Source organism: Doryrhamphus excisus, chromosome 7 (genome assembly GCF_030265055.1).
Source record: "Doryrhamphus excisus isolate RoL2022-K1 chromosome 7, RoL_Dexc_1.0, whole genome shotgun sequence".
Classification (NCBI taxonomy): domain Eukaryota; kingdom Metazoa; phylum Chordata; class Actinopteri; order Syngnathiformes; family Syngnathidae; genus Doryrhamphus; species Doryrhamphus excisus.
Window position 1 is genome coordinate 11,898,106 of NC_080472.1, and position 23,336 is coordinate 11,921,441.

Genomic DNA, 23,336 nt, shown 5'->3' on the forward strand with positions numbered 1-23,336 from the left:
TGGTAATAGTTTTATTTTGTTGTTACGTGGCTCCTCGTTGCCGATCTGTTCAGGCATCCCTTCGGACACCTCAGCAGGTCCACTCCGCTCTGCCCTCCATGGATGGATGCGAGTGGCAGAAGCCGAGCAGCCAGCCTGATTTACGGATAAAACCAGGTAGGCTTCGGCGGTGTTTGTCCGTGTAGAAAGACAATTTAAGCCCACAAATCACATTCAGAGCTATTTTGACTCGCATTTATTGTGCTTTAGTGGGACGTTTTTTTCCTAGCGGGAGCTATCCGAGGCTAACATGCTAGCTTAGGGAGTGTCCCGCTGACAGCTGATGGATAATTAATATAAATAACACGCATTAAATAACATAACTGCTGTGTACTGAGCTTGTATGGTGATAATAAAAACAATGTAGACAGGCAGAGCTCATCCATATCGGGGAATTAGTATTAGGCTGAGTTTAACGAATTAATCATTATCTGAATTGTCACTGTTTTTATATCATTCAGTCAAGTTTGGTTGAGGAACAAAATGTCACCTCATGTTCTGATGTGTTTTATTCTCTACTTTGCCAACAGATATGTAATAATGATAATAAGTAGGTGTTAATTGGTTTACAGTACAGGAAGCTGTTGGCCTTAATTGATGTGTGTAAAAAATCTATATATATATATATATATATATATATACTGTACATACAAAATGCATACTTTACATATATAGACAAACATTCATTTGCAGCATTTGAATGAAAGATACACAAAACCAACAATGCAGCGCTTGGGTATTTTGTCAGTTGGACCTCCAGTGGCATGAGGGAACCCACACAGATCTTGGCTCCAGGAACTGCTTTGATTTGCTTCCTGTCCACGGGACAGATTAGTCCTTGGGGTTTTCCCTCGCCACTGTACCGCCTGTTAATGGTGAGACCCACCTTGCGATGCAAACCACATCAGCCTGGAGTTGTGAGGCGCTAGTTCCTGTGTGCTGCCGTGTAGAGACTAGGAGATGCTACGTAATAATATTTACACACTCCAACTTTCTTTACCCTTTTGGGGTTGGCCAGCGGCAGGGGGCGAGGGACGAAAATCACAAGCGTCTCATGCATTGATTCACGCATGCTGCACGACGGCCATCACTATCATACCGAAAGTGTTCACAGCACACAGCAGAAGAGCCATGTCTCCCGATACTTTTGTCTTTCGTATTCATATCAATATACATGAAGTAGATCCATGACTCAGCCGGCTAGGAGCGATGAGGCCATTTCTCCTTCCTGGAAGCTGTCCTTTGCAGACTAACAAAAGAGGTGTGGTGGTGGAAAAACATCCAGCCATGCAGTCGCGTTGGCTTGCAGAAGGAAGTTAATCCTCACTCTCTCTCTCTCTCACCCGGCCGCCTTTTGTTTGAGGTTTGATGCATTACTGCTTATCACGTCGGTCCTTTGTCCGCGCTCACACCTCACAATTGTTGTTCTTTTTGAAAGCGGAGCGTTGGCAGCTATGTGGTCAAGTGCTCCATACTATACTCTTCCTGTTTGTCATCTGTGTGACATCATCAGTCATATATTTTATTACATGTAGCATTTTTAAGCCTGCTTCCGTCTGTTAGTAACAATAGCTTCCATGCATAGCACAACATAGCGTCACGTCCTTTGTCCACGCTCACACCTCACAATTGTTGTTCTTTTTGAAAGTGGAGGGATGGCAGCTATCTGGTCAAGTGCTCCATACTATACTATTTTTCACCATGTTAAAAGAAGTCGCACAAGTCGCAATTAGAGGTCATACAAGTGTGTATGTGTTTTTAAAAGTGCTTTATGTAAGCCCTACTGGGAATAATTACTATGTTGTTGTGTCTGTAGCTTTAATGTTAATAATAATAATAATAATAATATTCATTTTCTACTGCTTATCCTCACGAGGGTCGCGGGAGGTGCTGGAGCCTATCCCAATAATAATACATTTTATTTGTATAGCGCTTTTCAAAATAGAGAATGGAGTTGAATAAAGCAAGTAAACAGAGTAGAAGACACACCAAAATACAACATTCAAATTGCATCTTAGATGACAAATAGAACATTCAAAGTACAAAACAACATTTAAAAACATTTTAGCTGACGTGCTCATTTGTAACAGATCTAAGCGTAACGGCGTAGCATCTTTAGGATCACAAAAACACATTTTTTAAACACAGTTTTAATGAGCTATATATTTGCTATATTTGTCCATGCCTGTCTCTGACACGGTGGTAGCTCCAAGAAGCATACTTTATCGCATACAGTACAGCAACCGAACATTAGGAGGACACATGTCATATTTTAATAGCAACATCATACTAGCTTAGCCTCAAGCCTTAGATCAAGCATACAGCTCCAGACTGCATTTTAAGATGTGTAGCAAAGCCTGCTTCTCTATAAAGTGGTGGGCATGAGAAGGCACATGGAGGTGGGAAACAGCAATGTAGCAATAGATTGTAGACGCAACCCAGAATTGTCATTGTCTCTGCAGGCTTTAGGACCCAGTGCCTTTGTCTGGGCATGACCAGCCTCCCTCGCATTAAAACCAGCACACACACACACACACACACACACACACAGGCAGGAGTGTATAACAGTGCCTGCGCTCAGCTGATGCATTCGGTCTGCTTCCAGCCTCTGCATTTCATTCAGAGTGGCGTGGATCACAAAGTTCTTCTTGGTGTCCGTCTTCCCCCCCCCTGGTGTGACCACCAAGGAGGAGGATAAATGGGGACTTTAGGGACAGCATCAGGATAAGGATGGTTCTGGAAAGACTCAGCATCACTCTTCTCGTCATCGCTCCATTGTAGGCTGGACTATTGTTTTGGCAGGAACATGTCACAAACGAGGAGGAGTGCATTCAGCCGGGTGAGCGCTTTGATCTGCTAGCATCAATGGACACCGCCGTGTGTCGCCGTTTGAATGAACCGTTTCAAATCCATTTCAGCGGCTCGCTTTGTCCCCTCTTTTCGTTTTGTGCTCCCGAGGTCCGGTTCTTGACTGTAACTCCTGCATAATGTAGGATGATGTACGCCAGGTGGCTGGCTGGCTGGCTGTGTTTTATCAGGCTATCAACACATTGTGACACGCTAATAACGACATGCAGACGACTTCCTGTTTGTCATCCATGTGACATCATCAGTCATATATTTTATTACATATAGAATTTTTAAGCCTGCTTTTGTCTGGTAGTAACAATAGCTTCCATGCATAGCACAACATAGCGTAGCATAACATCTTTATGCTCGTTCCCCCTTAAGAGCACCAAAACACATCAGTCAAGATTTGAAGTGAAACAATCTTACTTAGCATAGATAGCATATTTCAAATAATTTTATTTCATTTTTCATTTTTATATATGACTGTCTCTCTCTTCAGAGTGCAAACAGAATATTACTTTTTTAAGTAATATGGCTTCCATGCTAGTCTTTGATAGATATAGGCAGCTTAGCCTAGCCTTGCCAAGCCTAGCATAGCACAGAATTGCAGAATTACCAATTACCAAGGGTAGTATTGCATCTTAAATGACAAATACAACATTCAAAGTACAAAACAACATTTATAAACGTTTTAGCTGACATGTGCTCATTTGTAACAGATCTAAGCGTAACGGCGTAGCATCTTTAGGATCACAAAAACACTTTTTTTAAACACAGTTTTACACATCTAAGATATATTTGACGTAGCTTAGCATTGAGTTAGCATAGCATGCAGATTGGCGGTGTTTCTTTGCATTTGTTGGTGTTTAATTCGTTGCGTGTGTTGAAAGAGTAGAATGGCGCTAAATAATTCAGCTAGCCCTGATTGGCCGTCAGCTGCGAGCAGCAAACATCAGGGAACACACGTATGTACTTAGGCACTGTTGTTTTGTAGGACGTGATGTGTAGCACGACACCTTTTAGGATGAGGTATGATGTTTTTCTAGGACGTGTGGTACTATTACTTCTTCTCGGGTTGTAATTCTTGTCCAGACCCGATTAAGGGCCGCCCCCGGCTTGTGGCTTATACTTCGGCATCCTTTAGACACCGTGGTTTTACCTTCATTAACATTCTCTGACTTTTTCGGACTTTAGCCTGTAAATTCCCAAGTTGCTTGTTGTTTCGGATTTTAGCCTATAAACTCCCAAGTTGCTTGTTGTTTCGGACTTTAGCCTATGAATTCCCAAGTTGGTTGTTGTTTTGGACTTTCGCATGCAAATTCCCAAGTTGCTTGTTGTTTTGGACTTTCGCATGCAAATTCCCAAGTTGCTTGTTGTTTCAGACTTTCGCATGCAAAATTCCCAAGTTGCTTGTTGTTTCGGACTTTCGCATGCAAATTCCCAGGTTGCTTGTTGTTTCGGACTTTAGCCTACAAATTCCCAAATTGCTTGTTGTTTCGGATTTTAGCCTGCAAAATTCCCAAGTTGCTTGTTGTTTCGGATTTTAGCCTATAAATTCCCAAGTTGCTTGTTGTTTCGGACTTTAGGCTGCAAATTCCCAGGTTGCTTGTTGTTTCGGACTTTAGCCTGCAAATTCCCAAGTTGATTGTTGTTTCGGACTAAGTTTTTACGCCAGTTCATCTTTTAAATGATTTAATGAAGTAATTAATGCAATACTACTACTTCTTCTCAGGTTGTAATTCTTGTTCAGACCGGATTAAGGGCCGCCCCCGGCTTGTGGCTTATACTTCGGCATCCTTTAGACACCGTGGTTTTACCTTCATTAACATTCTCTGACAGATTTTTGTGACGTGACCGTACACAGAAACAAAACACTCTCTGTGCTTGCACTCCTTCCTGTATGTTTTGTGTAAGCTCGCCCTTATGTGTCCACTTTCCGTGTGCGTTGGCGTTTAGCAAGGACTGTTTCCCAACCAGGATGCGGTCCTAACGGCGCCGGTTGCTTCATTGTGTCTTAATTCTGCTTTGTCCCAAAGAGCTGCAGAGGTTGTTTGCTTGCGTTTTGAGAGGGAGGATAGTAATAATAAACTCTGCTGAGTCATCGTTTGTCCCACGGCGGCACGCAGGATGATGTTGCTGCACAGCATCACCGATAATATTTGATGCCTTTGATTCATCCCACAATGACACAGCATCTACTTCCTGTCCTGGCACAGTTACACCCTGTAGGTGGCTACAACAGGCGCTTGCACCCTTTTCCATTATTCCATCATTTTGATTTAATCCCGACAAGGGAATGTTTTTATGTCACATTTGAACTATCTTAACCGTCACATACATGTAAAAGTGTAAGAAGAAGCAAAACAGCGGGATACATTGTGGTCGTCTACAATGGTGCACCAATCAAACTGAAGGAGGTAACTGTCCCATTCTTTACTCTGTGCTCACGCAGACCGCCAGCAGCGTCAGGATGAGCTCGGACGGCAGCGGCGGCGGCCGGCCAGCCAAGGTGGGCTCCCTGGTGGAGGTGATCGGCAAGGGGCAGCGCGGCACGGTGGCCTACATCGGCACCACGCTTTTCGCCTCGGGCAAATGGGTCGGCGTCATCCTGGACGAGGCCAAAGGCAAGAACGACGGCACCGTGCAGGGCAAGCGCTATTTCACCTGCGAGGAGAATCACGGCATATTCGTCAGACAGTCGCAGGTACGATGATGTCCACCGGGGGCAGAATCCACTTTTTTTATAGCAAGCGTTTTGGATGGATGTCCTTTAGAGAACATCTAGCCCAGGGGTGGGCAAACTATGGCCCGGGGGCCACATCCGGCCCGCCAAGTGTTTAAATATGGCCCGCACGTTCTTTCCAAACTTAACCTGACAATACATACATACAACCTGATATCATGGCTTTAGCCAACCTTTTGATGGTTTAGGTAGTTTTTTTTTTAATCAATTTTTTTATTTGATGTGATCTGCTGTTTACAAAGTGCTCCTGAAAAAAGGACACAGGCACATATACATAGCAGGTTGCATGACACTTACAGATACAATCATTCCAGGTGGACTGTTAGAATTATATGCGTAAAATATATAGTCTGGCCCCCTGTCAATTTTGTTAAATGAATGCGGCCCGCGAGTCAAAAAGTTTGCCCACCCCTGATCTAGCCTCTTTTGTATGGAGGACCAAAACTGCCAAAATAATAAATAAATAAATAAATAAATAAAAGTGGAAATAAAAACAAAAAAGAAAAAAAATATATACATAAATAAATAAATAAAAGCAAAAATAAATACAAAGATAAAAAACAAGATTCAAAAATTTAAAATAAATACAAAAATAAATGTAGAAATAAATACAAAAATAAATATATAAATAGAATTACATATCAATAAATAAATAAAAGCACTCTGCTCTCATATGTATTTATTTCATGCAGCAGACAATGTCAGCTTGAAATGCAGAAGGAAAAACTATTCAAATGAGGGGGCGGTCCTAAGTGTGTCTTGGGTTGAACTGTTGGTTGATTGGTTGATCGACATGTGAGTGCGAAAATCGACTAGGTATGCCTGCAAACAGCCACAGCAAGAGGAAGTATACAGGGAGAAAAGTATACATTTACCGGGACAGAAAATGAACAGATTGTGAAGAATCGTGGATTTGACTGAAGCTGCGGGGAAAAGACAAAGAGAAGTCATGGCGGAAAGTGGAGCACGACTGAAGAAGATAAGAGGAGCCATACGGTCTTCTACGACTAAGCTTTTGAATAAGCCACATAACCACATATTCATTGTAAAGTTATACAATATGACACTGTCATGCAAACTCACCTGACACCATGCTCCGCCATTCTACGGTGCAGTGTTCTCTCGCTCACACCGAGCAGGTGGGCTATTTCGTGGATTTTCAGACCCGCGAACAAGTAAGTCTCCACGGCTTGCATGGACCAAGCGATGGACGACCAACTTGTCCACTGTCACCAGAACTTGCGATTTGAATGTTTAGGTACTCCACAACTTCACACAAGGTCCTGTAAACTACAGGGTCGACCTCTGAGTCTGTTGTTTCATTTGTGTGAATTAACTGCTCCAATAAGGCTTCCACCCGGAAAAGCAGGTAATCCGGGGAAGCATTATCCGAAATATCTGCTAGCAAACGGAGATCCCTGGAGATTGCAGCCATATTTACCGCCATTGAGAGTGGTGTGGTGACTTCCTCTTGCTGTGGCTGTTTGCAGGCATACCTAGTCGATTTTCGCACTCACATGTCGATCAACCAATAGGCGAACAGTTCAACCCAAGACACACTTAGGACCGGCCCCTCATTTGAATAGTTTTTCCTTCTGCATTTCAAGCTGACATTGTCTGCAGCATGAAATAAATACATATGAGAGCAGAGTGCTTTTATTTATTTATTGATATGTCATTCTATTTATATATTTATTTTTGTATTTATTTCTACATTTATTTTTGTATTTATTTTTAATTTTTGAATCTTGTTTTTTATTTTTGTATTTATTTTTGCTTTTATTTATTTATTTATGTATATATATTTTTTATTTTTGTTTTTATTTCCATTTATATTTATTTTTTTGTATTTAATTTTTTGATTTTTTTTTCATTTTTGTTTTTATTTTCACATTTATTTATTTATTATTTTGGCAGTTTTGGTCCTCCATACTTTTGCATGGTACCACATTAGCTATAAATACTACATTGATGCAGTAGCCTCGTGTGGGTCTGAGGTGACTCTGCTTCCGGCACACTTTTCTGCTGCTTCAGGCTGCATTCCTGTTTTTGTTTTCCTGTTTGGACCAAAGAAACATACAAAATTCCCTCGGACACTACATTTTTCATATTGCCTAGATCAGGGGTCTCAAACTCAATTTACCTGGGGGCCACTGGAGCTAGGGTCTGGGCAAGGCTGGGCCACATCAGGTTTTCCAAAAGAAAACCCGCATTTATTAAAAACAGAAAAATATACAAACTTTTTCAGTGCTTTGGTTCCGATTTTCTACAAGAAAAGCTCTGATAAAACATTCCACTGTTCTCAAATATCTTCCTTTTTATTTTTCTGCACAAAATAAGATGAAAAATAAATAAACAAATCAAGAATAAAGAAAATCAATCAATCTGTAATAAATAAATATAATAATAATGATAAACCAGCAAATAATAAAAACTTAAGAAACCACATATAGTTGGTGGGTAGACAAATGATTTTTTTCAGATTAAAATGAACAAAGCATTATTAGAGCCCTGTAGACATGACAAAACACGACTATAGTCACATTTATACTCTTTTTATTTACAACATATTGCGCAACTGCAGGGTCTTGAGGCACATGCTAACTCGCAAACTAGAGAGCTAGCGACCTAAACGGTAGCTTTCAAGTTATTTCCTTTAAACTTAAATAGCCAAAAACTTACCACTTCCACACGGATAGGGAGGATAACTATTAACAGTTATTTAACCTTTAACATGAACATGAATCAAACGTAATAATTTTTTCTGGGTACATGATACCATACAGCATCCATATCAAACTTGCGCGGGCCGCACTAACATTAAACTTTCATATCAAGGCTGGGGCCTCAAACTAGTGTTCTGCGGGCCACGTGTTTGAGACCCCTGGCCTAGAGGGTGCTTAATAAATGTAACATGAAGGGAATATATACTGTCCATTTATGCTAAGAAAGCAAACAAGCATCTATCAATATTCAGGTCCGTGTAGTGCTTGAAGATTATACTGACGGCCGCTTGGTGTTTTAGATCCAGCTGGTTGATGATGGCGCCGACACCACGTCCCCAGAGACCCCCGAGTCCAGCACCACAAAGGTTCCCAAACGAGGTATTACATTCTCATCTCTACAATAGAAGTAACAGTGGCTCCAAAGAAGCTGTGTCTAGATAGTTTATGTGGTCTGAGTCCTTGTTCCTATCCCCGCAGACATGCTGGAGACGTCCAAGTCAACCAAACTGGTGAGTCCCATCATGCTACAGTCACATAGCTGTATACTGCGTGTAGATATAAAAGTACTCTTATAAGGCATATTACCTAACCTCCATCATCAGTACTGCCTAGCACGTAATCCCAACCTGGTCTGAAGCCCTCGATCTGCTCTTTGGCGCTCCGTCATTGAAGGCTCTACTGGGAATGTAGAAATGTCCTCACAACACAGTATGGCCATGAATGGTCCAGATGTCCCTACTAAGAGTGCATCATGCTGGAAGACCAGGCTCAATTCCTAGCAAAGTCAGTTTGTGTCCAGTCACTAAATTCATTACGTGGCTGAAATAAGTTGCTCTCTCACTTTGATGCCGTGTGCCTCCCAAAACACAAGATGGCGCCTTTGGCGGTGGACCTGTTTCCTGTCACATATAAACAAAACATTGGCTTGTTTTCTGTCACAACACTTGCAAATTCCCAGGTTGCTTGTTGTTTCGGACTTTAGCCTATAAATTCCCAGGTTGCTTGTTGTTTCGGACTTTAGCCTATAAATTCCCAGGTTGCTTGTTATTTCGGACTTTAGCCTATAAATTCCCAGGTTGCTTGTTGTTTCGGACTTTAGCTGCAAATTCCCAAGTTGCTTGTTGTTTCGGACTTTAGCCTATAAATTCCCAGGTTGCTTGTTGTTTCGGACTTTAGCCTCTAAATTCCCAAGTTGCTTGTTGTTTTGGACTTTAGCCTCTAAATTCCCAAGTTGCTTGTTGTTTTGGACTATAGCCTATAAGTTCCCAAGTTGCTTGTTGTTTCAGACTTTAGCCTATAAATTCCCAAGTTGCTTGTTGTTCCGGACTTTAGCATATAAACTCCCAGGGTGCTTGTTGTTTCGGACTTTAGCCTGCAAATTCCCAAATTGCTTGTTGTTTCGGACTAATATTTTACACCAGTTCATCTTTTAAATTTTTTAATTAAATAATTAATGCAATAACTTTCGAATTTTCAATGTCTTAAAGTCTAGAAATCTTGGTTTAATTTCCATAAACGTGCCTTTGTTGGCAGTGTTCCGATCTGTCCACTAGGGGGCGGCAGTGCTCTGTAAAACCTCGCTGGCCTCATTAACTTTGGTTATTGTACAGGAATAGTTGATGAATGAGTGTTCAGTTGATGTCATTATTAGGCTGATTTGGACTTAAATTATGAAATCAATAAAGATTAATGAGTTTTCTCGATCAGAAACGTGTGCGTTTGTGTGCGTTTGTGTGCGTTTGTGTGTGTTTGTGTGTGTGCGACAGATGTGATGTTTGTGAAGATATTTCTTATCTTTGTTTGTGATCCAACGGGTTGCTACTGTCCCGATCACCTCCACTCGCATGCCAATGACCAGCCTGACCTTTAACCCCTCACCCTCCCTTCCTCCCTTTCCTCCCATCCTTTCCTTCTGTCCTTCCACCACGCAGCGAGGAGTCAAGCCCAAAAAGGTGCCGCATGTTTCTCTGGCTTTGCTAATGTGTTCGTGTCACAGGCTGCTGTGGTAACCGTGGTAACCGCCGCACTGCTGCATGGCAACAGGGCCGCCGTGCCCCTCATTCGACCCCGCCAACTTGTCTTGTTTCCCAAATTCAGCAAATGGAAAGATGCCACGCCTTCCCGTCACCTGACTATGCTTTTAGCTGTTAGCTTGTCCGTGGATCAGCTTAATGCTTGCTTCAATGATGAACCCATGAGGCCATCTTTATTCTTATTTTAACGTGACACGCCCTTTAAGAGACGTCGCTTGAATATAAGAGAGCGGGCGAGTTGAAGCGGGCCGCCCTCCGCCTGCAGTCTGTTGACTTCCTGTCATCCTTGTTGGGCTTTACGCTCTCCTACCGTCCATCTCTAAAGGAGTTCTGGGAAACATTGTTCCCCATCCCTTTCTGTAACGTTGTGGAGGCGGAGCTGGTCTCTGACGGGCACTCAGCCTGACAGGAAGTTTAATATTTCGACAAAGGACATTTCCTGTCACGTGAACAGTAATGGAGACCCAAACACTCTTGCAGCCTCCCGTGTGACTTTGTTGTCGTAACAGAAACACCGCCTACACGCCGGCCTGACCCGCGACCCCCCCCCCCCCCCCCCCCCCCACACACACACACAATGAAGTATTTTGGGTTTGACTGCTCACGATCACCATCAAGCATCCTTTCTTGAATAAATCCTCTTAGACGTCGCTCCCCGCCTGCTGAGTAGAGAAGATTAGTGAAGCTCAAGAGGATATTATCACAGCTCTCTGAATCATCTTTGGCTAACGTGATAGCAGCGTTACCTCTGCAGGATCATGACTCCGAGTTTAGCTTGAAACCTGAGACCTGTATCGACGCCAATTAGCTTCCGGTCCATTCGGGAGGGGCGGGTTCATGCTATTGTTCAAATCGATCAAGGATCGCCAAACTAAATCTCAGGACGCAGAAATAAACATGTCAACATGGTAGTTTATTTTTAACAGCGGTACATTTGACCTGTATTATCATATATTTCTAAATGACGTGATGTCTTTGACCGCAACACCTCGCTGCTTATAAGAACACATTGGAAGTGTGATTCAAATGTTCAATGCTATCAGATGCTAGTAGATGACAAATCAAATGAGTGTAGGATTTGATAATATAGATCACTAGTGGTGACTTTTATTTTTATAAATAAAATAAAAATGGGCCCCGGGCTATGTCGTTTTTTTTTCAGTTTTTTTCAACTTGCTTCTAATGCACTTTTCTGGTAAAAAAAAAACTGGGGCAACCTCATACACACTCAACAGGGGCCCCAGGAGCACCCAAAAATGGCATAAAATGCCAAAATTTTAGGGCGTCAATTTTTGGCAAAAAATGTAAAAATTTTAGGGCGTCAATTTTTGACAAAAAACGTAAGGGGTTAGTATGTCGTTTTTTTCAGTTTTTTTCAACAGGGGAAAAAACAGGGGACACCTCACACACACTCAATAGGAGTCCCAGGAGCACCCAAAAATGGCATAAAACGCCCAAATTTTAGGGTGTAAATTTTTGACAAAAAACATAAACATTTTAGGGTGTCAATTTTTGACAAAAAACATAAGGGGTTAGTATGTCATTTTTTTCAGTTTTTTTCAACTTGCTTCTAATGCACTTTTCTGGTAAAAAAAACAAACAAGGGAAACCTCACACACACTCAACAGGGGCCCCAGGAGCACCCAAAAATGGAATAAAACGCCAAAATTTTAGGGCGTCAATTTGACAAAAACGCCAAAATTTTTGGGTGTCAATTTTTGACAAAAAACGTAAAAATTTTAGGGTGTCAATTTTTGACCCCACTGATGCAAACGCACGGTCTTTTAAATGACACGGCGTCGCTCATACGGCAGATGACTTGTACCAGCAGCCCTCAGAAGGATGCATCGGCGTTGCTAGGAGACGGGAGAGGCTCACATCTGCGGTCTTGTGGCTTTTTTCTCCGCCGTCCCGCCCTTTCAGTCCTCGATGTTGTCTCTTTGCGTCTCTGTCACGCCGCCGGTCAGTTAACCGTCTCCCTTGCTGTGGTCGCCGTGGTGATGGATGAGCGGGTGGGTGCCGGGAGGGGAGAGGGCGCATGATGATGTAATGCAGGAGCAGGACATTGGCTGGGAAGGAAGCGCGGAGGACAGGATCAGGAGGGAGGAGGCGGGGACAAAAGGCGGAGGGAGGCAAGGCGTCTCCCTCGTCAGAGGGCTCTTCGCAGCCGAGAGGGAAGCGAGGCGCCGGGATTAGGAGGAGGACGACGGCAGGGAGGCTGGGGGAGCATCTCCGTGTCCATTCGCATCGCTGCAGCGGCTGACTGCTTTGATTGTCTGTTTGTCCTTAAACGTCTCGTCTTCCTGTCTTATCACCTGTGTCTCTGTGTGTGTCTTCCTCTCTGGCAAATATGATGAGACAGACTCCAGCACCTCGCAAGGTACAGACCACCGCCATGATGCTTCTATATGTTTGTAGAGGAGGTCACTTGTCCATCATTGCATTTGAGCGGCGGTGACTTTGTGCTTTGTCATGTTTACCCGCTGTCAGGTTCCCAGGCTGGCTGTGTGACGCTCTGGCTTAAGAGGCTGTCAGCTCCTATTTGGTACAGCTGTTAGCTCGGGCTAAATTCCGCCGAATGGTCTCGCGCTAATCCAATAAAACCATCCAAAGCGACGGAAGCCCAGGACGGCAGAGAGAGGGAGTCGGCGTGCGGAAAGTTTCGTGCAATTACAGGATGCTTGGAGATTAGTCAGCAGAAAAGATGCTCTTTGTTTGTTCTTCAAGTTCCGGCTTCACGCTGCAACTCTTAATCTTGGAAGCTAGAAACTTGTGTAACTGTGTTTCACGTTCAGGTGTCTTCTAATGAATTGTGGTGGATGCGGCGTGTCACTGCCTTTGGTCCTGGTCCTGGTTCTGTTCTGGTCCTCGGCCCATTGCACACAATGCAGTCATTCATGTCACAGCAGCGGTGCCAGTCGCTTTGTCCCTCGGAGTGGTTGGCTCACGTGGTCCAGCAGAGGGTCTGGCATCCATCATGTCTGGATGCTACGTGATGCTAGCGGAGGAGAGAAACAATGATTTGCTATTTTGTCTTTTAAACTTTACATCCGTGATTTATTTGGGAATGCCTCAAGTCTACCAACCAAAATGAAAGTAAACGCGTGGAAGCAAACTTGGACTTGCTGTTGATGCCTTCAATGACTAACCCTGCCTGTTTGTTCCCTTGCCCTTCCCTGCTCTCCTCCTCTTCCCACTCCTGCCCTTTGACCTCTCCTACTTCTTTCCCTCTTCAGACCACGGCCAGAAGGCCCAAGGTGAGCCTGCTTTAAATTTCCTAGGGCTTCCCATTTCCGCTAGTTGGCATTAGCGAGGGTTCTTCTTCAAGCAGCAAATGTTGTACCTCACTACCTCACTTTTCCTTCCAGTAGGTCGGATGAAAACTCAAACGTAAGAAAACCAAGGCCATTTTTCCATAGGAAGTAATGTCAATATAGTTTTACATGCAGAAAACGACAATTAAAGCTCATAAATAAAGGTGCTAATTCCAAATGATAAAGGAAATCATCTTCAAGTTCTTTCTTGACCTCCATAGTGTTTCTCAACTTCTTAAACAAATTGCCGCCACTCACAACATTTTTTTGGCCCCATGGTGGCTTATATAGGTAGCTGTCACACTCGTTTTTGGCTATAATTGAGGTTTGAGTGTATTGTTTTGTGTATTAAACATGTAAAAGGAATCCACTGTAGGTCAATACTGTACTGCAGGGGTCTCAAACTCAATTTACCTGGGGCCCACCGGAGCTAGGTTCTGGGTGAAGCCGGGCCGCATCAGGTTTTCAAAAAAAAACCAAAACGCATTTATTAAAAACTGGAAAAAAAATCAATAAAAAAACTATCTTCAATGCTTTTGCTTCTGCTATACCCTACACTTTTTCAGTACTTTGGTTCCGGTTTTCCACACCAAAATATCTGATAAAACATTCCACTGTTCTCAAACATCTTCATTTTTATTTTTCTATACACAAAATAAGATTTAAAAAAAAAATAAACAAATTAAGAATAAAGACAATAAACCAATCAATCAGTAATTAATAAGTAAAATAATAATAAAACAGCAAATAAGAAAAACGTAAGAAACCACATACAGTTGGTAGAGAAATGATTATTTTCAGATTGAAATGTACAGTATTAACAGTTATTTAACCTTTAACATGAACATGAATGAAACTTCATAATTGTACCCAATTAGCAAGTTAGCATCGTACTCAGTTCCATCTGGGAGCAGCGTGGTAACTTTAACAACATGTTTGATGAGATGCTTTATCTTGACGTGTATTTATTCCAAATCATTTCCTGCATTTATTTGTACCCAGCGTCATAAGCCTTTAGCTTCATTGCTAATCCAAAGCAAAACAGGGCGGGGTAACAGGGTAAGGTAACAGTATGGGCGGGGCAAAATCATGTTAATTGTGTCCGGTGTGCACACAGCTTTAAGCTGTCATTTCAACATTAAACTTTGGTATCAAGGTGGGGGCCTCAAACTAGCGTCTCGCGGACCACATTTGGCCCGCGGGCCGCGAGTTTGAGACCCCTGCTGTACTGTATATGTTGGGATATCTGAACTAAAATGGCCGCTCTCTGGACACTCTTCTACTGTGTTATCATCGTGTTGCCATTTCTCCTTCTATTCCCACGTAGTTCACCACGTTCGCTCTTTCTCCTCCAGCAGACCAGCCGCCCCCCCGGGTCCACGACCAAGGGACAGACATCCGGCTCGGCCTCTGCATCGGCTGGGGAGATGAGCAGCAGCGAGCCCAGCACGCCCGCCCAAACCCCTCTAGCCGCCCCGGTCATCCCCACACTCCACTCTCCTGGGAACCCTCCCCCCCTGCATCCCGTCCCCAGCAAGGTCAGGGTGAGGTGTGGTTGGGAGGATGATGGATAACGAGGCTGATCCATAAATGATAAAGCTTCCATAAGTGAGCCAGTTATGCCCCAAGATGAGTGGAACCTGAAATGTTGGTAATTCCAAAGGAAACATTTGACTTCATGGTTTGATGCTACGAGACCAGAGACCTCAAAGGGATCCTCACATCTTGTGTGTAGTTTGTGTTCATCTGTAGAGACGTGTATTTTCTCAATTGCACGACTTTAGGGGGTTTCAGGTTCATAAAATCAGCCAAAAAAAGTATTTGAATTTGAGAATTGAAGTCCTGGGTTCCCCGTGACAGAGCCAGGAGGGACACCATATATTCTGGACGTTTCCTATCAATCTTCCCCAATCGTTTGTTTCAGTAACTCCAAAAACAACAGCCCTCATCTCTAATGACGTTTAATGACGTCTCCCCCTCAGGAGGATGTCACCATGGCGACGCAGGTGCGATGCCGTGACACTTGACTTGAAGTGTTGTTTTTCGCCAACATTTTAACAGCCTGTCAAACGTGTGACTGCTAAAAAGGGGCCGTTGCTTGTGGGAGGGCCAGAGTGGCGTACAACACGCATGTTTTTAACCTCTGTGATATTGGAGGAAGAAGTGGTCAAGAAAGGTGAGCTAGATAAGACACCTTACTTCCTGTTTCAGGAGGAGGAAGCGCTGCGGGCTCAGGTGAAGGACCTGGAGGAGAAGCTGGAGACCCTGAAGATGAAGCGCACGGAGGACAAGGCCAAGCTGAAGGAGCTGGAGAAGCACAAGATCCAGCTGGAACAGCTGCAGGAGTGGAGGACCAAGATGCAGGAGCAGCAGGCCGAGCTGCAGAAGCAACTCAAGGAGGCCAAAAGGGTAGGAGGCGTGGTTGGGGTGCATACATACATGAAGGTGAAGGTGAAGGTGGAGGTGGACACGCGTGTGTGTGTGGTGTGTCTGTGCCCAGGAAGCCAAAGAAGCCCTGGAGGCCAAGGAGCGCTACATGGAGGAGATGTCTGACACCGCCGACGCCATCGAGATGGCCACGCTGGACAAGGAGATGGCTGAGGAGCGCGCAGAGTCTCTGCAGCTGGAGGTGGACTCCATGAAGGAGAAGGTGGAGGAGCTCACCATGGACCTGGAGATCCTCAAACACGAGATTGAAGAGAAAGGCATGACTAGGAAACACAAGTTGAAATCATCATCAATCAATCAATCTCAGCTTGTCATGTTTTGTGACGTCAATCAGGCTCTGATGGCGCTGCGTCCAGCTACCATGTCAAGCAGCTGGAGGAGCAGAACAGCAGACTGAAGGAAGCCCTGGTCAGGTGAGTCTGCTGACACGTCTTCATACGCTGGATCACTTGGAGGTGGAGGAGGTGATACTAACTCTTTCTCCTCTGCGTCAGGATGCGTGATCTATCGGCATCTGAGAAGCAGGAGCATGTGAAGTTGCAGAAGCAGATGGAGAAGAAGAACGTGGAGCTGGATGCTCTGAGGGGCCAGAAGGAGAAGCTGCAGGAAGAAATGTCCGTGTCAGAAAAGACCATTGATGAGCTGAAAGAGCAGGTAAGACTCACGAGACTCACCCCCAGTAGACCACCATGAGAGATGAAAATGCTTCATTGAGGCCAAGGATCCATGAGATGTTATGAAATATGAAAAGTAGGTCAAGCACCAAGCATTGATCAGTTATTGATAAACAACATCATCTGTGGTGGAGGTGGATGCCGCTTTGGGGGCTGAGGAGATGGTGGAGACCCTGACTGAGAGAAACCTGGATCTGGAGGAGAAGGTCAGGGAGCTGAGGGAGACCGTCACAGACCTGGTGGGTGGACTTCCTCCTGTTCAGACACGAAGAAACAATGCTCTTGCCGACGTCTGATCGGACTTGCTGTCCATCGTGGTCTGGCTGCAGGAGGCCATCAATGAGATGAACGACGAGCTGCAGGAGAACGCCCGGGAGACGGAGCTGGAGCTGAGGGAGATGCTGGATCTGGGCGGGGCCCGCGTGCGAGAGGCTGAGAAGCGTGTGGAAGCCGCGCAGGAGACGGTCGCTGACTACCAGCAGACCATCAAGAAGTACCGCGAGCTCACGGCTCACCTGCAGGTAGACGAGATGTGCAGCAGGAGATCTTCTCCATGGAGTTACTAAAGCACCCGATTGGTCCTTTTGTCCACACAAACAGGAAGTGAACCGAGAGCTCACCAGCCAGCAGGAAGCCTCCGCGGAGCTCCAACAGCAGCCGCCCGCAGAGATGTTTGACTTTAAAATCAAGTTTGCCGAAACCAAGGCCTACGCTAAGGTCAGGTGACCGTGCCGCGTGATACCTCCAGTGGAGGACCGCATGAGGAGGTCTCATGCCGCCCTGGCGTGTGTACGTGCTGCGTGCAGGCCATCGAGATGGAGCTGAGGAAGATGGAGGTCAGTCAGGCCAACCGACACGTGTCCCTCCTGACCACCTTCATGCCGGAGTCCTTCCTCCGTCATGGCGGAGACCACGACTGCATCTTGGTGCTGCTGCTCATCCCCCGACTCGTCTGCAAGGTTTTCAACCTTTTACAATCTGTAGTGAAAACACACTTGTTCACTGGTTCCATCCGTGTGTGTGTGTGTGTGTGTGTGTGTAGGCGGAGCTAGTCAGCAAGCAAGCTCAGGAGAAGTTTGACCTCAACGAGAATTGCGTGGAAAGAACTGGACTCAGGGGGTCCCTGGGGGAGCAGCTGAGCTTCGCCGGCGGTCTGGTTTACTCCCTCAGTCTACTGCAGGCCACGCTCCACAAATATGAACAGTACGTTGCCCTTTGACCCCATCAGACGTCACCCCTGAGGGATCTGGGTGTCTAATGTCTAATGCAGGGGGTCTCAAACTCAATTTACCTGGGGGGGCCACCGGAGCTAGGTTCTGGATGAAGCCGGGCCGCATCAGGTTTTCAAAAAAAAAACCAAAACGCATTTATTAAAAACTGGGAAAAAAATCAATAAAAAACTATCTTCAATGCTTTTGCTTCTGCTATACCCTACACTTTTTCAGTACTTTGGTTCCGGTTTTCCACACCAAAATATCTGATAAAACATTCCACTGTTCTCAAATATCTTCATTTTTATTTTTCTATACACAAAATCAGATTAAAAAAATAAATAAACAAACTAAGAATAAAGACAATAAATCAATCAATCAGTAATAAATAAGTAAAATAATAATAAAACAGCAAATAAGAAAAACGTAAGAAACCACATACAGTTGGTAGAGAAATGATTATTTTCAGATTGAAATGTACAGTATTAACAGTTATTTAACCTTTAACATGAACATGAATGAAACTTCATAATTGTACCCAATTAGCAAGTTAGCATGGTACTCAGTTCCATCTGGGAGCAGCGTGGTAACTTTAACAACATGTTTGATGAGATGCTTTATCTTGACGTGTATTTATTCCAAATCATTTCCTGCATTTATTTGTACCCAGCGTCATAAGCCTTTAGCTTCATTGCTAATCCAAAGCAAAACAGGGCGGGGTAACAGGGTAGGGTAACAGTATGGGCGGGGCAAAATCATGTTCATTGTGTCCGGTGTGCACACAGCTTTAAGCTGTCATTTCAACATTAAACTTTGGTATCAAGGTGGGGGCCTCAAACTAGCGTCTCATTTTTTGGCCTGCGGGCCGCGAGTTTGAGACCCCTGGTCTAATGTCTCCTGTGTGCTGGTCAGAGCCCTGTCCCAGTGCGGCGTGGAGGTCTACAAGAAGATCGGCTCTCTGTACCCTGAGATGAGCGTCCACGAGCGGTCCCTGGACTTTCTCATAGACCTGCTGCACAAAGACCAGCTGGATGAGACGGTCAACGTGGAGCCGCTGACCAAGGCCATCAAGTACTATCAGGTGGGGCTGAATGTAGTAGTATGTACTGCATGTACTGCAACAATGCCATGTTGAGGTTGAACGAGAGCGTGTGTTGCCAGCACCTGTACAGCATCCACCTGGCGGAGGAGAGCGAAGACTGCACCATGCAGCTGGCAGACCACATCAGAGTGAGCCCGCATGAACGAAGACACGTCTGGCGTTGGCGCCGCGCTAAGCGTGGATTGTCGTTTCCAGTTCACTCAGAGCGCGTTGGACTGCATGGCGGTGGAGGTGGGGCGTCTGAGGGCCTTCCTCCACGCGGGCCAGGAGAAGGCCGACCTGGCCGTGCTGCTCAAGGACCTGGAGACGTCCTGCAGCGACGTACGGCAGTTCTGCAAAAAGATACGCCGCCGCATGCCGGGCACCGACGCCCCGGGAATCCCGACGGCGCTCAGCTTCGGCCCGCAGGTAACCACGACGACCCCTAGTGGCGCCACATGTCATGATCCCGTGTTATTAAACGTGTCCTACGTCCTTTCACCCCCGAGGTGTCGGACATCCTGTCAGACTGCCGCAAGCACCTGACATGGGTGGTGGCCGTGCTGCAGGAGGTGGCCGCCGCCGGGGCCCAGATGATGTCACCGCTGGGGGAGCAGGAGGGGCTGGCGGCCGTCAAATTGGAGGACGTGGCGTTCAAGGCTGGTGAACAGGTGCGTTTCCTGCTGTGCCCAGGGCACCGCACACTTAACTTCCTGTCTCCTTCATGCACAACAAATGCAGGATGGTCTGTGAACCAGCAGGGGGCAGCATCTCCTCATATCGTCACTGATGGCATCAGTAGCTAATATAGAAAATGGCTGCTGTGGTTACGTTGGTCCATTTTCCAGATTTACGGAAGCCCGGGCGCCAACCCGTACGAGTGCTTGCGTCAGTCCTGCTGCATCGTCATCGCCACAATGAACAAGATGGCCACCGCCATGCAGGAGGGAGAGTACGACTCCGAGAGGCCTCAGACCAAGGTGAGTTCTTGTTGGCGTTTATAAGGAAGCGCGTCGATGACCGTGGCATCACGTCACCTGCCAGGACCCGCCCCCTGTGGACGTGCGAGCCGCCGTCCTGCGAGCAGAGATCACGGATGCAGAAGGTCTGGGCATGAAACTGGAGGACAGAGAGACGGTCATCAAGGAGCTGAAGAAGTCGTTGAAGATTAAGGTGATGACACGTTTTAACCATCTGGACCGTCACGTGGTCGGATGATCACACTTGGGCTTTTCCAGGGCGAAGAACTGAGCGAGGCCAACGTCCGCCTCAGTCTGCTGGAGAAGAAGTTGGACAGTTCCTCCAGAGATGCCGACGAGCGCGTGGAGAAGATTCAAACCCGACTGGACGAGGCTCAGAACCTCCTCAAGAAGAAAGAGAAGTAAGTTATCCATTTTGAAAAAGATCCGGGATGTTGGGCGTCTTCACGCAACCTCCTTGCAGGGACTTTGAGGAGACGATGGACGCCCTCCAGGCCGACATCGACCAGCTGGAGGCAGAGAAGGCGGAGCTTAAGCAGCGCGTCAGCGGACAATCCAAGGCGGCCGGCGACGGTGTTCGAGGCCCGTCGGGAATAGCGTCTGTTGTCTCAGGAGCAGCAGGAGGTGAGGGGTTAAAAAAACACCACGTGATGCTAAGGGGCGGGCCACCACATGACTCCACCCACCAGGAAGTAGTCTTGGAGGCGTTGTGGATGGTTTACCTCAACATACATACAAAAGCTAACTAATATTAATAACAATTTATTATTATATTAACTATATATTATCATATATAATGCTGTCATATTTCCCCTTTTCCTTAATCTCCCACTTTATGTGCAGAGGATCAAAAAGGTACAAACATGCATGAAAAATATTCCAATGTTTCATTTTGAACACTCATATCACACATTTACCTCTTTTTGGGATTTGCTGCATAAAATAAGATTTTTCAACTTTTGCACGTCTAATATCTATTATTAGTAATATCTAATAATATGTCATCTTAACCGTCTGACACACGTGTTCTACCCACAGCGGGCTTGATGTCGGGTGGCGTGGCGTCAGGCGTGGGGGTACAGGTGGTGGACTCGCCACTGCTGACTCGTCAGATTGAAGCTCAGAGACTTTGCATCAAGCAGCTGAAGAATGAAAACAACTGGCTGAAGGTCGGCGGGGGCGCCACTTTCTTTCTTTGCCACCAGAGGGCAACACGTTTCCAAAAATCATCTGATGTTTCTTCCAGGCTGAGAAGATGCGCAGCCAACTGGCGGCGCTGCCCCCACTCCATGTTACCAAGCTGCCCTCCAGGGACGGCGGGGGTCATCCGCCCGCGGTGGCGCTCTCTGGCGCCCTCTACAGGAAGACGGACCAGCTGCTGGAGACGTTACTGCAAATGAGCGCCAACGTCAAGGTGGTGGACATCACAGGGAAATGTCCCGGTGGGTGACACTTGGTGATGATGGGGAATCTTGGCATGATCAATACATCCACCCGTTGGTTTGATAGAGCTACCAATAGTACCATAGAGCCAGAATGGCAGTACCTGCAGCAGCCAGCAGAGGGTGCAATTATTCATTTTGTACTGATCAGTCTATCCCAGCTGTCTTAATTCTCTTAAAAACAAACAGCAAAAGAACTACTAACAAATTAAAAGTAAATATTGGATTTTTTTTTTAAAGTACAAAACTATTAATGACATTGAACCTGATTTTTTTGTTCCCAGTGACCCCCAGCGCTCAGCTTCTGGAGCAGACGGCTCGCTTACAGTCTCTACGAGATACGCTGGACAGACTCAAGGTGATTTGTCTCACACACACACACACACACGACATTCATCCATTTTGAGCAACGTTGGTGCGTGTCGTCTCCTCAGGGTGAAGTCGCTGAACACGTCATCAAACAGCAACCTGGCGCTCGAGTGTCGTCCGACTTTGCCACATTCCCTTCTACCTGCTTCATCAAGGTAGTGTTTTTCTGGTATTCTTTAGCGTAGTCGTCGTGTAGTCGTCTGTAGGCCAAAGCAACACTAATACCACCTTTGGAATTCATTATGTTCAATGGTAAAATATAATAATAAATATAAATGTAAAATATGCTCAACTGTAAATGAAGCCTTTTTCTGGATGCTTTCTAGGCCACGGAGGAGAAGCAAGGCAAGGAGGTTCTGGTGGGGCGCGTGATGGTACCGTGTCCTCGTGGTCAGGAGCAGGTCCACCACCTGGTCCTGACGCAGCGTCAGCTCCAGAACGTCCATAGCCTGCTGAGGAGCTGAGCATCGGTCCGTCGCCATCCGAGCCCGCCGCTTTCACGCCCCGACGCTTACCCGGGAGCTTGCATCATCGCGAGGTCGGCTCCTGAGGTAGCTTCTCAATGCTGCATGTGAATTCCGGTCCATGAGCGTTTGTTAGCCTTGTGTAGCATGTTAGCGTACCGTCCGTCCTCTGTAATGTTTACATTGATTAGAGGCTACTTTTGCACATCAAAGCGACATAACGACTCTGCAAAGTCACCTTTAACCTTCTTTAGTTTGCCGCCAACTATTTAATTGATGTGGATTTATTTATTTTGCACTTGTACGCAACTTTTAGACACTGAGCTGCCTTTTGAAGTTCTGGTTTTATTTATTCTTCTTGACCGAGGCCTGTACGGACGGAGCAGGATGTCTCCTTATCCACAAGAAATTTGAGAAACTCCGGATAGGCAGAACTACAAAGCTGGTTATGTCACATGGAGATCAGACCATGTATTGACCAATACAAGATCAGAGCCTACAAAAGACCCACCCACTGATCAATAAGTGGTCTCTGAAAAAGATAAGAGTGAAGGATTGGGGTAGACCTATTTTATCCAAATGCGCTCGGACTTGACTTGACTGATGACGTAATCCAGCTTCATAGTACTGCTTATCCCACACCTTCAGTGTTGGTAAAGTCAGAAAAGAAAGAAAAGATGTTGAATATGTTAAAATGCGCTTCATCGTACAGTCCTTTCATGTGAACTTAACGGGCAATAAAGTGTGTCAAACGCTGGGCTTTGTTTTATTCTATAAAACATTCCTTCCATCAATTCAAACAATCAGCTCGGCTCAGTAAAAAAAAAAAGTAAAAAAAATTTTTTTAAATGGTATCTGTGGTTAAATTACCAATGTATTTCATGTGTGGCAGCTCGCCGGTTCTCCAGGAGACGCTTGGTGATTCTCTGGAAAGACCAAACCACTTTCAGGGTGCGTGCACG

At 45.5% G+C, this 23,336-nt stretch overlaps 2 protein-coding genes across 13 annotated transcripts in view; one reads left to right on the forward strand and one right to left on the reverse strand.

Annotated features, from left to right (window-relative positions):
* The first annotated feature begins 14 nt into the window (after positions 1 to 14).
* Positions 15 to 23,130, forward strand: dctn1b (dynactin 1b). Of its 10 annotated transcripts, none has more exons than XM_058077519.1 (30): positions 15 to 156; positions 5,342 to 5,593; positions 8,658 to 8,736; positions 8,836 to 8,867; positions 10,290 to 10,310; positions 12,754 to 12,771; positions 13,628 to 13,648; positions 15,061 to 15,243; positions 15,917 to 16,114; positions 16,206 to 16,410; positions 16,488 to 16,566; positions 16,648 to 16,807; positions 16,962 to 17,066; positions 17,157 to 17,348; positions 17,428 to 17,544; positions 17,634 to 17,786; positions 17,870 to 18,030; positions 18,951 to 19,119; positions 19,200 to 19,268; positions 19,336 to 19,548; positions 19,629 to 19,790; positions 19,968 to 20,099; positions 20,164 to 20,292; positions 20,358 to 20,500; positions 20,563 to 20,723; positions 21,138 to 21,268; positions 21,346 to 21,541; positions 21,826 to 21,899; positions 21,976 to 22,065; positions 22,237 to 23,130. In XM_058077519.1, the coding sequence occupies exons 2-30, from the start codon at positions 5,360 to 5,362 to the stop codon at positions 22,372 to 22,374; spliced, it is 3,765 nt and encodes a 1,254-aa protein (XP_057933502.1). In that variant the 5' UTR covers positions 15 to 156; positions 5,342 to 5,359; the 3' UTR covers positions 22,375 to 23,130. The 10 variants fall into 10 exon arrangements, with proteins under 10 accessions (XP_057933502.1, XP_057933495.1, XP_057933496.1 ...); XM_058077512.1 differs by lacking the exon at positions 15 to 156 and adding an exon at positions 2,580 to 2,878; XM_058077513.1 differs by lacking the exon at positions 15 to 156 and adding an exon at positions 2,580 to 2,878 and having other exon boundaries at positions 15,064 to 15,243.
* Positions 20,798 to 23,336, reverse strand: part of alms1 (ALMS1 centrosome and basal body associated protein) — a 61,488-nt gene continuing 58,949 nt past the window's right edge. For 2 of the 3 annotated variants that reach the window (XM_058077507.1, XM_058077506.1), the window contains one exon: positions 20,798 to 23,300. In XM_058077507.1, the coding sequence (XP_057933490.1) occupies positions 23,241 to 23,300 (60 nt within the window). In that variant the 3' untranslated portion in view covers positions 20,798 to 23,240. The remainder of the gene's footprint in view (positions 23,301 to 23,336) is intronic. The other variant, XR_009130312.1, reaches the window with a different exon arrangement.

What these genes read in the sequence shown, in the direction of transcription:
- dctn1b (XM_058077512.1), top strand. Translation starts at nt 2,846, where the DNA reads ATGTCACAAACGAGGAGGAGTGCATTCAGCCGG. An exon ending in CTGAAGGAAGCCCTGGTCAG is followed by an intron (nt 16,567 to 16,647) that starts GTGAGTCTGCTG and finishes CCTCTGCGTCAG; the next exon opens with GATGCGTGATCTATCGGCAT. An exon ending in ATGAAAACAACTGGCTGAAG is followed by an intron (nt 21,269 to 21,345) that starts GTCGGCGGGGGC and finishes TGTTTCTTCCAG; the next exon opens with GCTGAGAAGATGCGCAGCCA.